This window comes from Pygocentrus nattereri, chromosome 20 (assembly GCF_015220715.1).
Source record: "Pygocentrus nattereri isolate fPygNat1 chromosome 20, fPygNat1.pri, whole genome shotgun sequence".
NCBI lineage: Eukaryota > Metazoa > Chordata > Actinopteri > Characiformes > Serrasalmidae > Pygocentrus > Pygocentrus nattereri.
In genome coordinates this window covers 28,307,138-28,325,609 of record NC_051230.1, presented here as the reverse complement: position 1 = coordinate 28,325,609, position 18,472 = coordinate 28,307,138, and the positions used below count along the sequence as shown (strand labels likewise).

The window sequence follows — 18,472 nt, the reverse complement described above, 5'->3', positions numbered from 1 at the left end:
GTATTACCTATGATTTAACACTATTTTACCCGAGAAGACACAAACAGAATCACTGGCCGTTATGGGTATTAGTGTAGAAATGGTGACCCCTGTTAGCCTTCAGGGCCCTGTTGGAAAAAAAACAGCATAGGTCTGTTTTTTGCTGGTCTAATTCTGGTCTGGTGCTGGTTTAGCTGGCCAACCAATGTCATGCTATTTGACCATCTAACACAACATGAGCCAGGTTTGCTGGTGATTAGCATACTAGCTTACATCGCTGCTGACCAGCATAACAGTACTTGTGCTGGTTTTGCTAGTGGCCGGCCATGCTGGTCTATTTAGGAAGAAAGGTGTGTTGATAAAATCTCTACAATGAACCATTTCACATAAAAACCTGTTTACAAGTAAACAGAAATGTAGAAAATTCGGTGGCGTTCCCCTTTAAGTCCTTGAAGCCTCAGTTTTAGGTTTAGTTTTTAGACAGACGGCGCCACCATGTGGACCCTGACCAGCAGAAGTCGTGTTTGGGTTCACTTAACGGTAAGAAAGACCCTCTAGACACGTTTCGATGTTTTAACTTTAACACTTGAAGTATTGAAAGCGCTGGTCATTGTTCTGAGAGAAATAAAGGCCAGAGTTTCCCATTTTTGTCATCAAACGGACGAAGAAACGTTGTGAGAGGCGCGCCTCGACAAATTTTAATGGATATAATGGACGTAGTTGAGATTTAACTTTAAAAAGCTGAGGTAAAAAATGTGTGTTACGGTGACGTGAACATGCTCGAACGCCGTGTTTTTGAATTGGTGTCTCAGACGAAGCAGAAAGCTTTTTAATTCAAATTGTCAGTTCCACCTTAAATAGTGCCGCACTTGCACGCTGGAGCCTCTCGGCACAGAATATAGCTGCTGCCCCATTTAAGGTGGAACGGAGAATTGGACGACTCAGCAGGAGAATGGGAAGGGGGATTGGTCCTAGTCAAAGGATAACGCTATTTTAAAGCAGTTATATACAGTTTATCGTTTAAAATACTGAAGTAAATAATGTTTTATGGTGTGGATTTTGGATATCTGTTGTTTCCTAAGAAGGAGAAATGAGCTAAACAGAGCTTTTGTGTGAAGTGAACCAATAATGAACTAATATTTGTGGCTACTGTGGTCTTCAGCCACCGCAGATGAGCTTCGGCGCCCCCTTAGGCTCCTCTCATTTCGACATCATGTATTGGGAAGCTTCTCACTCCTTCCTGCAGATATTGGCTCGATCTGTCCCTCCCCTCGCGCTGAGGCAGCAGGCTGCTGAAGCTGACCCTCAGGGGTCAGCCGTGGTGGTCATGGAGAGCCCCTCCTCGCTGGAGGTCGCTATTAGTGCTGGAGCTCCAGCAGTTCTGAGCACTTCAGCAGCGGGAGCCTGACTGCAAGGGTTCAGTGGAGGACAACTCAGGTACATCCACACAGCATTCATTCACATCTTTCTGTTCTCTTCTATTGTGCTCTCATGTAGAATAGGATCTGTACTTATAAATATATATTCTATGCAGAAGATAAATATGTTTACAGGTATTTTTAAAAATATGGTAAAGTTTGTAATATATTTCCATATGTGTTTATATATGTTGGCAGTAAAATGGACACTATTACATATGTTTCATGTGCATATGTGAATGTATTTCAATATACTGACCTATCAGGTATAACATTATGACAATTATTAAATCAATTATTAAAAAATCATACCTTGTGATTTCCGGATTTTCTTTTTTAGATTATGTTTCTCACAGTGGACATGCACCTAAGATGAAAATTTCAGACCCCTCCATGATTTCTAATGGGGAGAACTTGCGAAGTTGCAGGGTGTTCAAATATTTATTTTCCTCACTGTATAATCTCCAACCAAAATAAGTAACATTTCTCAATTGTCAGTACTGGAATCTCTGTTTCAGTCTTTTTCCTACAGATGTTGCCTTCAAACCTGTTCCCAGAAATGGGCTTGGGGATGTCTGGTGTCACTGTTTTCCTCTGCTTCTTCACACTATTCCTGCTGATTGTCCGAGTCCATAAGCAGAAAACCCTGCAACGGAATTGGCCTCCAGGTCCCAGGCCATGGCCTGTGGTGGGCAATCTCTTCCAGATGGGGGAACAGCTGCACCTCTCCCTCACCAGCCTGAGGACCCGCTATGGGGACGTTTTCCAGATGAAGATGGGCTCCCTGGCAGTTGTGGTGCTGAGTGGCCACTCCACCATCCGGCAGGCCCTGGTGCGGCAGGGTGAGGCCTTTGCAGGCCGCCCAGACCTCTTCACTTTCTCAGCGGTGGCCAATGGCACCAGTATGACTTTCAGCGAGAAGTACGGCGAAGCCTGGATGCTCCACAAGAAAATCTGCAAAAATGCCTTGAGGACGTTCTCGCAAACCAAGGCCCAGAACTCTGGCGCCTCCTGCCTGCTGGAGGAGCGCATCTCTGCTGAGGCAGTGGAGATAGTGGAGGCCCTGCGGGAGCAGGGGGAGAAGGCAGGAGAAGCAGGACTAAACCCAGCCGCACTGCTGGTCACTTCTGTGGCTAATGTGGCCTGCGCTCTCTGCTTCGGGAAACGTTACAGCCATGATGACGAGAAGTTTCTGACCATAGTCGACGTTAATAAGGAGGTGCTGCGGCTCTTTGCGGCAGGGAACCTGGCTGACTTCTTCCCCATCTTCCGCTACCTGCCCAGCCCGTCTCTGCGCAAGCTGGTGCGGTACATCCGTAGGATGAACGGCTTCATGGAGGACAACATCAAGGAACACCTCCTTACTTTTGATAAGGTAATGTTGTTTCCATGCATGCTAGTGGGTCACCTTCTTTAAACCAAGGCATTCAGGTGCCCTAAAACAAGGGTGCGCAACAAAGACACTGGTGACCATGTAGCTATTGCCCACCTATTTAAGTACAGTATTCTTTATCATTTTCCCTCAATCTAATGACTTTTCACTTCTTATTAAATAATAATATTTATAACCAATAACAAATAACCAATGCTAGCTTTTTCATGTCGTTTGGCAGAAATCTAGAGCTCTTGTTCTACATTTGTAGATGTATGTAGAGGATTTTGGCACTAAGAAATAATTCTACCAATAACTTCTTTTAATAGGGCTTGGGAATGTATTTCATGTCATGCTGCATTATGAGATCATTCCGCCATATTGGCAGGGATTGGTCTTTGTTTGGATGCTGCAAATACTCATTACACTGCAGGAGCTTAAGGAAACTGCTTTTGTATTGTGTTATTTCAGTACTGTCATACTTCATACGGAATCAGATGAAATGGGAGTGTATTTTAACCAATTCCAGAGGGATGTCAAACAACTATATGATAATAAAATTAGCCTCACTAATGGTTGGATCCACACAAACTCCCAAACAACAAGTGAAGTGAAATTCTGCGCCCTCACTGTACGTTTTAGTCATGATCAGGGTTGCAGTAAACAATGATTAGAAATAGTAGAAGGAACAAAAGAAAACCGAAAACAATCAAACCTTTTCACAGAATGTTGTGAACAAAGCTAAAATTGGCTTATTTGCCTGCTTCTTATTCAAATTTTGCATTCCACCTTAAATGTTGCTCTAGCTACATTGTGCCACTGTGGCAGGTAACTTGTGAATCATTTAAGGTGGAATGGAAAAGTCTAATAAAAAGCTAGTGAATACAAAGCCAACCTCAGCCTTGAAAAAAGAGGAGCAAGATAACATCTTACGACACTGTTATGAGAACTTTTAAGTTTCTTTTTCAAAAACTGACAAAGAATTATGACTACAGTAATATTTTCTCAGTTTATCTCACCAACTCACCCTACATTATGTAAAACAGCCCAATGGTTAGATGTGTTGAAACAATGATCAGCTGTGATCATTGACAAGCAACTTCACTTGGTGTAAACTCATCATATCACTATAACCTGAAGCTACACAGTTGAATTGGTCAAACTGTGTTTGGGATGGTTTAATCTCTGCTCTTATCATTTGCCCTGGCACAGTCTTGCTTAAAGTTAAATGGAGTCAAGAAGTCGACTCCAGAGGCAGGAGTTCAGAGTCGGAGTTGACTCTAGAAAACTCAAGAGTTGTGCATCACTACAGCTAATGCTTACTAGCCATTGAAATTATTATTGTAGGTTCCTGACTTGTCAGGATTGGTTGACCACAGTAGGGATTTTCATTGGCTTGGATGACATATTTGCACAATGCATACTGAGTACTGTCGTGAAATAACATTGATGGACAAAAGCCAATCCACACAACAACAGAAAATGATATCTTTGTCAAAAAGCTAAGACTGAGAGATGCAATGCTACTGACACTAAACAGCAAGACAAATAACTTATTGAATACTACATTTATGCTGCTTTATCTTCAAGGCCAAAATCAAACTCAGATTAAAGAGAAATTCAAAGTTATTCAGAGTGGCTTGATGTAAAATGAATGACTGTAGCGATTTCTTTACAGTGGTGGCGATAGGAACCAGAAGTCACAATGTCCTTAAATCTAATTGGCATTGGTAGACATTCTCCATATGCTAAACACATTTCTCACGCTACCTATAAAACAGTTCAGCGTGTTCAGTTGGCTCAGTGTGTCCACTGGGTTGAGGCCAGAGTAGTGTGTCCCTCTCCCAGCACTGATAAAGTGGCTCTTTGTTTCTGTGCAAAACGTTCACACGCATTCATTTAATATGCCATAGTCAGTCTTGTGGAAGGCACACGCATACTCTGAAAAGGATTTACGGGTTTAACAATCATAAACTGCATATCTAACATATCTACACATTTTGTTTTACTCGCTTACTAAAATAAGGTGTGTGGAAGGATCAGCTTTGTTTGGTGCATCTCATATGAACCTCCTTAAAAATACTAATGATACAGAATGTAGAGTACTGTGCAAATGTCAAAAATCACCCTTTGTAAATTTGGTGGAGACGGCCATTAAGTTATTCTGAAACCTCAACAACTCCATCCATCCATCCATCCATTTTCTAAGCCGCTTCTCCGTCAGGGTCGCGGGGGGGTGCTGGAGCCTATCCCAGCAGTCTTCGGGCGGAAGGCAGGATACACCCTGGACAGGTCGCCAGTCCATCGCAGGGCAGACAGACAGACACAGACAGTCACTCACAAACTCACACCCAGGGGCAATTTAGCACATCCAATTGGCCTGACTGCATGTCTTTGGACTGTGGGAGGAAACCGGAGAACCTGGAGGAAACCCATGCAGACACGGGGAGAACATGCAAACTCCACACAGAGAGAACCCTGATCACCTGACCGGGGAATTGAACCCAGGCCCTCCTCGCTGTGAGGCGACAGTGCTACTCACCATGCCACCGTGCCGCCCTGCCTCAACAACTCGATGTGAAATATTTCACTCTTTAGTACATCCACCCTTTGTCTTCATTACAGTTTCCATACTTTTCAGAAGACCTGCTTTCGCTACTTTCCACACCTCAAAGTTCAGTCTTGGAAGTTGGTTGCGCTTTCCGCTTCCCACGATCCAAATAATCACAAACACATTTAGCGACCTTGAGGTCTGGGGTGGTTTCTTGACAGCTACACATCCTTTCGGAGCGCTTTCGGAGTCGTCTTCTCACAGCAGAAGAAGGATGGACAGTAACACCTGTGGATGTTTTCAGACCTAAAGCAGCTTGATTTTCTCCTCTCTCTCAAAGATGAAAGCTTGAATTGCTGTTTATCTGATGGGGGCAGTTTTGCTGGTCTACCAGGTCTTCCAGGTGGTTGTAAGGTGGCCCATTTTCTCATTTTTCGGATGAACTAACTCCTTCCTTAAGCAAATGGAATATCCATCCATCCATCCATCCATCAATCCATCAATTATCTTCCGCTTCCCCGAGGGAGGCGTCCAGGAGGCATCCTAACCAGATGCCCGAACCACCTCAGCTGGCTCCTCTCGACGTGAAGAAGCAGCGGCTCTACTCCGAGTCCCTCCCGGATGACTGAACTTCTCACCCTATGTCTAAGGGAGAGTCCAGACACACTGCGGAGGAAACTCATTTCGGCCGCTTGTATTCGCGATCTTATTCTTTCGGTCATTACCCAAAGCTCATGACCATAGGTGAGGGTGGGAACGTAGATCGACCGGTAAATCGAGAGCCTTGCCTTATGGCTCAGCTCTTTCTTTACCACAACAGACCGGTAAAGAGCCCGCATCACTGCTGACCCAGCACCAATCCGCCTGTCAATCTCCCGCTCCCTTGTACCATCACTCGTGAACAAGACCCCAAGATACTTGAACTCCTCCACTTGAGGCAAGAGCCTATCCCCGACCCAGAGAGGGCTCTCCACCCTTTTCCGCCTGAGAACCATGGTCTCGGATTTAGAGGTACCGATTCTCATCCCAGCCGCTTCACACTCGGCTGCAAACCGATCCAGCGAAAGCTGAAGTTCGCGGCCTGATGTCCCCAATAGGACCACATCATCTGCAAACAGCAGCGATGTGACCCTGAGGTCACCAGACCGGACACCCTCCATCCCTTGACTGCGCCTAGAAATTCTATCCATAAAAATTATGAATAGAATCGGTGACAAAGGGCAGCCCTGATGGAGTCCAACTCTCACTGGGAACAAGTCTGACTTACTGCCGGCTATGCGAACCAAACTTCAGCTTTGTTTGTACAGGGCCTGAATGGCTCGTAGCAAAGAGCCATGTACCCTGTACTCCCGAAGCACCCCCCCCAGAATACCCAGGGGAACACAGTCGAATGCCTTCTCCAGATCCACAAAGCACATGTGGACTGGTTGGGCAAACTCCCATGAACCCTCCAGAATCCTGGAGAGGGTGAAGAGTTGGTCCAGTGTTCCACGACCAGGGCGGAACCCGCACTGTTCCTCCTGGATCCGAGGTTCGACTATAAGCCGGACTCTCTTCTCCAGTACCCCTGCATAGACCTTGCCAGGGAGGCTGAGGAGTGTGATTCCCCTGTAGTTGGAACACACCCTCCGGTCCCCTTTTTTAAAAAGAGGCACCACCACCCCAGTCTGCCAATCCAGTGGCACCGCCCCCGATGTCCACGCAATGTTGAAAAGGCGTGTCAGCCAAGACAGCCCCACAACATCCAGAGCCTTGAGGAACTCAGGGCGGATCTCATCCACCCCTGGAGCCTTGCCACCAAGGAGCTTCTTAACTACCTTAGCGACTTCGGCCTCAGTAATGGACAAGCCTATTCCCATGTCCCCAGACTCTGCCTCCTCACTGGAGAACGTGTCGGTGGGATTGAGAAGGTCCTCAAAGTATTCCTTCCACCGCCCAATGACGTCTTCAGTCGAAGTCAGCAGCACACCATCTCCACTATATACAGTGCTAGTGGCACACTGCTTTCCCCTTCTGAGTCGCCTGATGGTTTGCCAGAATCTTTTCGGAGCCGACTTAAAGTCACTTTCCAAGGCCTCACCAAACTCCTCCCATACACGCGTTTTTGCCTTGGCGACAACTGAAGCCGCAGCAAATGGAATATCATATGTGTAATCTTCTCAGAAATGTCTCCTGAAAAACTTGCAATTCATTGTATTGGCTGGAAATGAAATAAATGAAAGGTGGTCTCAGAGTTGGTGCTCAGTATATTTATTTGGAATGGAAATATAACTAACTGTTAACGCTGTAACTAACTAGGTGTAATTGTGTAATTATATTAGGTATTTATGTAATGTAAATCATTAACTCTGATCCTCACTCATTCATAACTACCTGTCAGTTTATTGCTTTGGCTGATGACTTCCTAAAGAGTGAACCTCTGTTTGTTTATGTTTATGCAGAACTGTATCCGTGACATTACTGATGCCCTGATAGCGATGTGTGAGGATCGGCAGGAGGACAAAGAGAGCGCTGTTCTCACCGACTCACAGATCATTCACACCGTCATCGACATCTTTGGTGCAGGTTAGACAAGACAGATGAAGATGTGGAAGATTGAGATTGAGAGAAAAAGAGAGAGGTTGTATAGATCATCTTTTCTACACTTGAGCAGTGCTCTCATTTTCAAGCCAAGATACAAATCTGAGTCGTAGAATAAGGGCTGTTAAAAGAACAGAAACTCAAAGGTAATTGAATTTTTATTTCTGAGGACATGCAGGTCACTATGGAACAGTCTAAAATCTGTAAAGGAAGAGTTCAAACTAATACATTTTATTCAATCGGTGTTCTCCTTGTTCCAAATACAGTCGACATACTGTTAGAGGGCTGGAACGGGACTTGTTTACAGACCACACACTTTTTTTAATCTGGATTTCTTTCTCTTTTTTTATTATTTATTTGATACACTGAGAAAACCCAGGCGGATTGCTAGTGATAAAAACTGGTGAGAGCTTTTACTCTGAAATGTGACATAATCATGACTGTCAATATGCTACTAACTAATGCTAGTTAAGTAATCTTGGGTCAGCATTTTTCACTGTCTGCATGCTCGGATATGTACTCTTCCTCCTTAAGTGTCTTGTTTTTTTTGCTTGGTCTTTTTCTGTAAATTGCTACATGAGTAGCAAAAAGAAGGAAGGAACTCTGTAGTGCTCTGCCTGTGGCGTCAGCCTACACTGATCCCGATCTCTTGTTAGCTCCATATCTAGTCATATTTAATTTATTAACTAGGAGACTCATAGAGGAGAAATAACCTAAACTGAGTGAAACTGCGTTAGCCATCATGCACTGTAAATTCCAGACTCATCAGAGTAAATGGAGCAAGTATGTAAGTGAACAAAGGATTTTTCAAGCCATCATTGAGTAAATGTCAAACAGCTGGTATAGGTTTAAAAGTACAGCCCACCACAGAACATGCTTGATTTTGGCTCACCAAAGCACTGAGACAAGTTTAGATAAGTAAAAATAAAGCTTAAATTTTGAAAGAGTGAATTTGAGCTGAAAGGCGAAATCAAACCTGTTCTGTGTTATTGGGGTCTTTAGCCTGACATTGGCTTAGCAAGCAAGGTACAGACCCAAACAGTGCCATCACAGCGCAAGCTTGATTCTGAAAACTGATGCTTTGTTGACACAAATTTAGATGATAAAAATGTTTTCGAGAGAGCAAAAGTGTGTGCAGACAATGTGTAGCTGCTATCATGCTTTCATCAAGTTTTTCTGGGATTTTTCCAGGCTCTGATTTCCCCCACCTTTTTCTGTCAGCGCTGCCTGTCACTGAACTCCCACGCCGCCAATCAGTGAACCCTTTAAAATCTAAATAGGTGGGATGTGTTTACATTTCTGTTCAGACGTGGAATAGAAATTCAATCATCAAAAAATCAGATTGGCCTTTTAGCCCCAAATGCACTTGATCAGCTAAAACATGTTGGCTTTTTCCTTTTGCACTGTAGCTTTGGAGGCTAATGTAGCTAACAAGTAATGAAGGAAACTTATATTATACTAATAAGCACCTATAAAAATGACAAAAATGATTTTATAGATGTGTCAATGTGTGAGATGGTGTCTGAAACCAAGCAATTCTAAGAGACTACTACACAACTTTGAGGCAGGTGTGCATGATGCTAACTGGCGGAGTATAAGCTTCCATTATTTCTTAGCCATATGAACCTCAAAGCTGTAAAACGAAACAAACTTTAAACACCAAACATGTCTTGGCTGATCGGCTACGTTCATGGTAAGGGGAAAATTGTGTAAATGTGATGTTTTTTTGCCGTACTATTGCATTAAGTAAACATTTGCCAAAACCCTGATGTATATGAGGGCAGTTGTTTTTATTATCACACATTTAGAAGATGCCCAGGAGGCATTCTTTATGGGGGCACGTCTCTGCTATTGTTTTTCCTGGAAGAAAAAAAGCATATTGGGATGAGGTCCAGGCGCTTTATCTGGCTTTGCTCCACAAGCCAGGGCCTGCACTTAATCTGAATCCAGTGTTTTGGATCCTTTGCTTGTTGGCTTGCGACATTCTTTCCTGTGTTAGTTTATGTTTCTCAGTAATGTGAGTTTGTTAAAGCGTGTTTAGCGTTTTCTCTGATGAGCCACAGACCACTGGCTGGCTGAAGAGAGGTAGGAGGGACTCCAGGCTTCAGTGCAGCGTGAATCATCTTTGTCCTACTTGGCTGCATCTGTTTGCTGTTGCAGCTCTCTGCCTGCTTCGTGCCCTCTGGTTAAATAGTGGTATAGACAAATACAATAAATCGGTAGATTGCTTGGAGTTAATATTGGAATTGTGAAAAGATGCCGTGGTCTGATATTTTTTTTAAGTATTTATCTGCATATACTGATACATAAACTTTTAGTTAGTGGACTACATGGCCAAAACACACCATATGGCATTATTGTCCTGCTATACTAATCAATCAGTTTAACCAACTACATAAACATTTTTTGATACAGTGAAAATAAGGAGTGCCTGAAAATGTGCCCATATTTTCAATTTATTAGACCTTTTAACATTATAACAGTACAATATTTGAAACATATATAGTGTTCCAATCTATTTGAGTAACAAGCTAATCTTAGTCCTAAACTAACACACAAGCCTCAAGCTAATGTACTAGTCACAAAGCATTAGTACATACTGTAAGGGTCCAGCCTGTGATGCCAGCCACCAGTAGAGGGCGATGGTGGTGAGGTGCCACAAGTTAATTCTCAGAAGCCTTTGTGCTGATTAGGCCCAACCTGGCACACCTGTGGACTCCTCCACTTAAGGCCGTGGCAAACAGCAGCTCTTAGTCCCACTTTTGTAGAGGGGTGACCTGTACAGAACTTAGCCCAGGTGGGTATTTAGACAAAAAGAAAAGAAGAGGGCTGAAAAAAAAACAAAGATAAAGAGGTCTAAAAAGGAATTAATTGTCCCAAAACTACTTAAAAGACAAAAAGAAGGCTTAAACAAGAAATGGTTCCAAGCCAAACAAAGTGTTTGTTCCACAAAGAACAAACAGGTGATACATAAAGCTGATCTTCCTTTCATAATTACAGAGGAAGTATCGTGATTTCTGATTATCTTGTATTTTACTTGTCTATCTCTGCTTTTGTTTGAGCATGCTGTTTTCAGCGTCCCCTTTATAAGCCCTTTCCCGCCATTTTTATTTTCCCATTCATTGAGGTCTTTTTCCCATGGCGCAGCAGTAACTGCTCGGATCCCCATTAAGTACATTAGCCGTTCGAGCCTGGCTCTCAATTCATTTAAGACCCTTTCTCACGGATTTTCCTCTCTGCACTTGGGTCTGTCTTCTTGCTGTCCTGTAACACATACAATACTGTAAATTGCTGTACAATACTAAAATGATACAATACTATATATTGCGATACAATTCAATACACTTTGTTAAAAAACAAACATGAATTTAATTAGAAATTAAATACGTGTATGTAGTATGGATTGAAAATGTCTTCAGAATCTACACGTTCCACACAGATTGTTGGCTTGGCTATAAATAAGAAACAATTTATGTAAAATTACGCCATACTTTTGTTATTGCTACCAAGTACTGCCAATTATAAGGTTTAACTGTGCATATGTGAGTGCTGTATTAACTAAGAACAATGCCAGGCTGTTATAATGAAGGCCTGTGTTTTCTTTCACTTTTAGGGTTCGACACAATCATTGCCGGCCTGCAGTGGAGCCTGCTGTATCTTATCAAGTTCCCGCACATCCAGACCAGAATCTACCAGGAGATCGGTAAAAAACACCACTCGTGCACCCCATTGAGCTCTATATCTTGTTCAGATGCTCCAGACACATCTTGGATGCATTAGCCCACCATAATCAGTGATGGTCACTGAAATTTGAGAAATTGGCCATGTTCAGCCATCACAAACTGCTGAAATTGTTAAAGGTGCCAGATTAAATCCTCATTTACAGAATATAGGGCATGCGCTTCAGAGTGATTAACCTGATATTTAATAACATGGATTTTTCCTGTATGTGGTCTAAACATTTGGTTGTTATTCAGGCTGAGATGTTTGGAATGTTTTCAGTTAAATATAGAGTCCCATAGAGTAATTAGGGGACCTTACTCTGTACTGGTGTTTAACCCACATCTCAAGCAATCTCGCCTTGTACAATGAATACAGAACTGTGCGAATGCCAGAGAGCGCCAAGCATTAATTTAATTTCCAATCAAAACAGCCATCAAGTACAAGTTATTCATATTTCAGGACCTATTTCTGAGTAGATTAGATATAAATAAGGAATAAGGAAGGAAGGGGAAAGTCAAAGGAAAATAAGTGAAAAGTTTCCGACGGTAGAGTTCAAGAAATGATCGAAAGCTACAGAGAAAATGAGACTCCCAGCAACCACCCTGCGAAAAATACACAAAATTCTTGTTAAGTATATTTACAACACTATGTTCAACAGTTAAAGCACATGGTCAGCTTAACTTTCTAGTATACTTAATGGGATTGATTGGAAAAATAAATATGAAAGGTGGGTTCTCTATATACAGGATAGAGCAAAATACATTGAAAAAGTAGTACTGAAAACTGTCCTAAATGTGTTCAGTAATGTATTCTATTACAATACACAAAGTAATGTATACAGATTATATAAAAATATAATTATATACATTTACAATTAAGATTGAAAAGGAACCTTGGAAAAATTTAATTCACGCTATTCCCCACTCTTAGGGGTTGAAAAGTGACATGTAATTATTCTCTTTTCTGAAATATGTTTCATGAAAAATAACAAATGAATTTCTGAACATTTTTCTCTCTCAACACCTGCTTCAATCTACTGTTGCTCCCACAATCCCCAAGTTGGAATCCAATACAACAAAGGAGATTATTAATTTAGTCATCCGCCAAAAGAGCTCCGTAATCCTGAGACTTAACTGTTCGTCACATTGGTTTATCAGTATACTCAGACTTTAGTAGGATCTTCAGTTTGTAAAGATGTTAATTGAGTTCTGCTTTAGAGTTCACCTAACAAATTGGTTTGCTGTATGCTGTTACGCTGGCCAAGCAAGACAGAGACAATTGCTGAAGTGGAACTGTACGAGGTTTATTTACAACTATATACAATATAAACCACCAAAGGGGTTTTAAGCACAAAAACACATACCAGGGCAGTCCAGGGTCATAAACCGGAAAAGTCAATGTTAGAGGCAAGGCAAAAAGGAGAAACAAGGTCCAGGCAGAGGTCAAAACCAGAATACAGGGGAGAACAAGGCAAAAATCCACAGGAGAGGTCAAAAACACGGGAGATCAGGCAGAAAATACCCAGAGGAACGCTTTGTACGCTCGAAAGGAAAATGGCCTGCTTAAGTACACTGGAGCACAGGTGATCTGAATTACCACTCGGGGGAGACGTCTCGGCGTTGCGGAGCGTGCGCAGTGATGTCATCGCCATTGTAGTCCACAGAGTCATGGGAATTGTAGTCTCTCGGCTCCGAAGCGCTCCCAGGCGCAGCGGGAGCGGCAAGAGAGGCAGACGGAGCCGTGGCAGGCGTGACATATGCCATGCAGTGATTCTAAAATACATACTAAAAAGGATTGATGTTTCTTTTAGAGATGGTGTTTCTATATTTTCAAATTGTGTAAGTATTTTAGCATTCTCCTAAAATGTATTCTGAATACCTGCTTTACAAAACATAACTTTGACTAAATTCAGATATTTAATTGTATTCTGAATATGTATTCCAAAACGTATTGTATCCATTACACCCCAACCCTGTGTATATTCAGTATACTGAAGATTTCTCACCTGTAAGTGCCATGCTGAGACTTGGGACTTGAATGTGAAGCTTTTAGAAGTTGCTCCAAAGAAAGATGAGTCAAGCAGTTTCAGAAAGCATCTGAAATGGTATATAATTAGTATGTGTTATTACAAAGATGTGCAAGTATCTGTTATGGTCGGTTATTGCTTCAGTTTGTGTGTGTTTGTGTTCACAGATGATCAGGTTGGGTTGAATAGTCTTCCACGATTCGAGGACAAGCCAAAAATGCCATACATAGAAGCCTTCTTATATGAAGTTTTTCGCCATGCATCATATGTGCCCTTCACCATTCCTCACTGGTATTTATGATTATCATTTTAGTACAACATATCTGCATTGTTTAAAAGGGAATTTTGCTGATTTTCATTAAGATTTTAAGAGGCATTCAGGGGTTTGGTGTGAAGGTGTTACAAATCCTTATAAAATTGTTTTTCTATGTTTGAATAGGTACAGAAATGCCCTCAAATCCTCATTTTCTGTCTCTTTCTTTTTCATGTAGCACTACTGAAAATATCACACTGAATGGATACTTCATCCCCAAAGACACATGTGTGTTCATCAACCAGTATCAAGTGAATCATGACACGTACGTTAGTGTGTTTTTAATCCATGTTTAGGCCTGTGTAAGCCACTCAAACCCAGCTGCACATTACAGTGATTTTACTCATGCCTAACAACAGTCCTTAACTATGGTAACTTTACTGTAATGGCATCGATTGGCTTATTGCTTTATGAAAATCTTTTTATTTTCTGTATCTATCTCTGTATTCTTTGTTATATATTGTGTCTTTTGCATCCTGAATGTTATAGGAAATTTAAGGAAATAAGCCCTCCTGGATAAAGTGCTCCTGATCAACTGATGGGGCCAACACATTTGTGGAATGGTTATGGTGTAATTTGTTCTAAATTATATATATATATATATATATATATATATATATATATATGACTAGGGTTTGTGAAAAGAGCTGTACATTTGGTTTTAAGAGCAAAACATTTTTTTTGGAAGTTAGACTTCTAGGATAAGAAGTCCCCCAAACAGGGGGCAAAAGGCCCCTTTTAGCATAGTGCTACAAATATAATTTTCACTTTGTATTTTGCCATATTTGATGAACTCAATAAATATAAACAGATTTTTATATACATCATTCTGTATAATTTCACTAGTTGTTTTCCAAATTCTCTTTTTGTATTCCGAAGGGAGATCTGGGGTGACCCTGAATCATTCCGTCCGGAGCGCTTTCTCAACCAGGCCAATCATCTTAATAAAGACCTGGCCGAAAAGGTGATGATCTTTGGGATGGGGAAGCGTCGTTGTCTTGGAGACAGCTTTGCTCGTCTGGAGATGTTTGTGTTCCTGACGACCATCCTCCAGCGTCTGCGCATCGAAAACCTTCCAGGTCAAGAGCTCGACCTCAGCTCTTGTTTCGGTCTGACCATGAAGCCCAGACCTTACCGGATTATGATTTCCTCTCAGATGTAGATGTTCAGTGTTCCTCTCTTATTATCTGGTTACAGCACTGACTCATACCAGCACCACGTCTGGTTCATCATAACCAGTCACACTGCTAAACACAGCTTTTAACGTTTTCTACCTCTGAGACACAAGAATCAAGAGATTATTGGTTTTTATGACTTTAATATGTTCTTGTAACCAACTAAGGCTTGCATGACTTTTTTGGAATAGATGTATTCATAAGTCATGCTGAAACATATTCGTGTGTAAGCTTAAATGAGATTAAGACTCTCTTAGTACTCAGTGTTAAGAGATTTGTATGCTAACAGAGCTTTCAGTTTGTGATGAGTTTTCAATCTCAGTTGAAAATCTAAGAACAATGAACATTAAGTTTTCTTATGATTTCATTCCTATTAATTAACTCACCACTGCTAATTAGAACTATGGCAAAGGATGCTTGATGGTAAGATGTAAAGACAGTTGTTTAAGAAAATAATCATATTTAGATTTGTGTGATATTTGATGATGTACAATGGATGCAAATCTGTTAGAGACCCCTCATCTATGTTTTTATCTTCCAGCGTCCATTACGTACAAGTTTTTCATTTTTAGGGAGATATTACTGAGGAGATAAGGAAGCGAAGAGTCAAAGGAAATTGGGAAAAAAACAGCAACAAGAGTTGCCAAAACTGTGCAAGACCTGGTAGACCACCAAAAGGACACTTAAAGCTTCCTTCTTTGAGAGAGAGGAGAAAATCAAGCTATGAGTCTGAAAGGACATGTAGCTGTCAAGAAACTGTTAGTAGGAAATACAAAAAAGGGTCATGTTTAATTTTGATGGTCCCTTTTAGAGGATCTGTGATTGGAAGGTCGCCGGTTTGATCCCCTGAGTCGGCAGCACGTGACTGAAGTGCCCTTGAGCAAGACACCTAACCCCCAACTGCTCCCCAGGTGCTGTGGATAGGGCTGCCCACCGCTCTTGGCAAGTGTGCTCACTGCCCCCTAGTGCATGTTCACTAGTGTGTATGGGGTGGTTTACTGCACAGATGGGTCAAATGCAGAGGTGAATTTTCCCCGTTGTGGGACTAATAAGCGACTCTTAATTTTAATTAACCAACCTAATGGTTATAGTTGATTGACAGCAACATTACGGTCAGGGTTAGGATTAGGGTTAAGTTTAGATTTAATAGAATTTTTCTAACTCAATGTTCAGTTGCATTTAACAGATATTTAGTTATCTACGGGTGCTTTAGTAAGCTACTGGTGATTCAATGATGTTATGTGAATGTGTTTGGGGTTACTTGGATGGTGAGATGCAGAAGTTCTTCTAAGACTGAACTTGAGTTGTTGAGGCTTCTGTTTAATTTTCTGTTAAATATGTTTTTTTTTTTTTTTTACTGGAAATTAAATAAATGAGGGGTGGTCTCTGACTTTTGCATTGTACTGTATTTATTGTACCTCAGAAGGCCAGAATGTTTGAGTGAAAAAAAAATTAGAATGTTGGCATCAGTCTGCAGTACTTATATCAGTGCATCCCAGATATTATTTGCGACATCAGGTTGAGTGATTGTAATCTGAGGATATACACAAAACCAGGGACATTCTGATCCAGGGCCTGAACAAAGTCCTCCTTGTTGAAGAAAAGTTTTTGTGTTTGAATGAAAGAGTTCCAGTTGAGTGATAGTGAGATGGTCATTGGCTTCATTCCAAACAAAGTCTACACGCGCTGAAGAAATAGAACATCGCTGAGGCTGTGGGGTCAGAAGATGACGTCAAGGATTTTGAAAGACTCTAATAAAAGAACTGCTCATTAAAAGAAAAATCTGGGGCTATGACCAAAATGGATCTTTACTCCCTCATTAGTATTGTGCCATATAAGGGAGGGGCTACTTAGTTTATGTAACAAGTCGGAACAAATCAGACGCTTGCGGATAAAAAACTTTTGAGGTTTTAGTGAAAAAAAAGGAGCTCTGAACTCGCAGTGATTAAACAGGCAAAGGTAACAAGAACAAACCAAGTCAAACAGGAAAGGCAGATAAACACCACTCAGTGAAACTGGGGCAATCCTTTGCTAGTAAGTAAGTACCTTTAAAAATAGATGTAGAGGTAGATACAGGTGAGGAGAGTGTGTGTGTGTGTGTGTGTGTGTGTGTGATCTGGGATTGACTGGTGCCTGCGAATTCTGGGTCACATGATCCTCCTCTGAATTCTGGAAGTTGGAGTTGGGCATCTGAGTAGCAGCAGAGCCAGACGGAGACGTCACAGTTTACCAAATAGTGATACAAACATATACGTCAATGAAAGATTATGGACATTTTTTTCTCTTTGTTAACCAGCGTGACTATCCACCAATGAACATCATGTGCCAATATTCGATAATTTGTTGTACGGCATTAAATGAGCATGGTAAAGTTTTCATTTCGACAGTTGTCATTTACCCTGAGATTTTTTTTACAGGCTGTTCTTTCACAAACTCCCACGGTACTCTCATGCTCTTACATAACCCCTGATCTAGCTATGACATAGCCCCTCCTCTGAGCGGAGCTCATAAACAATCTCTACAGCCAGAGCACGGCAGAAGGGGGAGTAGACTGAGGACTTTTGCTTCCTTAAAAAGGTGAAAACCCATGTTGTGCCCAACGTGGAGAAGGAAACAATTGCTTATGGTCAAATATACATGCATGTTTACCTTACTTAAGAATGTGGTTTTGTTTAACAAGTGACTCAGCAGTCTGCTAATTGGCTAGGTGAATCCAGTAATGCTGAGAGTTAATATTTAGGCTTTTATTGTTTATTTACTAAATGATTCACTGTTAAACTGGAACATACAGAGATAAAAAATGAGCTGAATGTCTGTTACAATGTGCAGACTCCAGCTGTGTAATATCGAACCCAGTATGGTAGAAAATGTATCAAACCTGACTTGGCAACATATTTCACTGTTGTCGGAAGAAAACCTTGTATCTCCAAAATGAGAACTTTACAGTAGAAGGAAAAAACCTACTTTAGTTTTAATGTAAGTAAATAGAAACAGACTTTTTCCAAGTAATTTTGGGTCATTTCCTTTGGCCCATTCATCATGAAATTTACACACAATATAAAGACCAACAGGTATTTTCAAATTATGTCAAAAAATGAAAATGGAAATACGAGCGGTGACTTTAATGACAGCAGTCACATGCAACTGTTATCGGTCAGTGATTTTGCTGTATAAAGTGAAGCAGGCAGGTTTTAGCTGTGTGTTTTGTGGAGAATGTCGATGATTTAGCAATGCACGTCTGTACACATTAGACTGATGTAGTGATCTGCAGTGTTCAATAGATATTACGAGCACACTTTGAGAGATGGTAGTGCCCTTAAAATGACGGTAGAATT

At 41.4% G+C, this 18,472-nt stretch overlaps 1 protein-coding gene across 1 annotated transcript; it reads left to right on the top strand.

Annotated features, from left to right (window-relative positions):
- Positions 1-454: 454 nt before the first annotated feature.
- LOC108434482 (cytochrome P450 1A1) lies at positions 455-16,508 on the top strand. Its single transcript, XM_017709642.2, has 8 exons — positions 455-519; positions 1,226-1,416; positions 1,916-2,772; positions 7,762-7,885; positions 11,514-11,603; positions 13,817-13,940; positions 14,141-14,227; positions 14,842-16,508. The coding sequence occupies exons 3-8, from the start codon at positions 1,930-1,932 to the stop codon at positions 15,122-15,124; spliced, it is 1,551 nt and encodes a 516-aa protein (XP_017565131.1). The 5' UTR covers positions 455-519; positions 1,226-1,416; positions 1,916-1,929; the 3' UTR covers positions 15,125-16,508.
- The last annotated feature ends 1,964 nt before the right edge of the window (positions 16,509-18,472 follow it).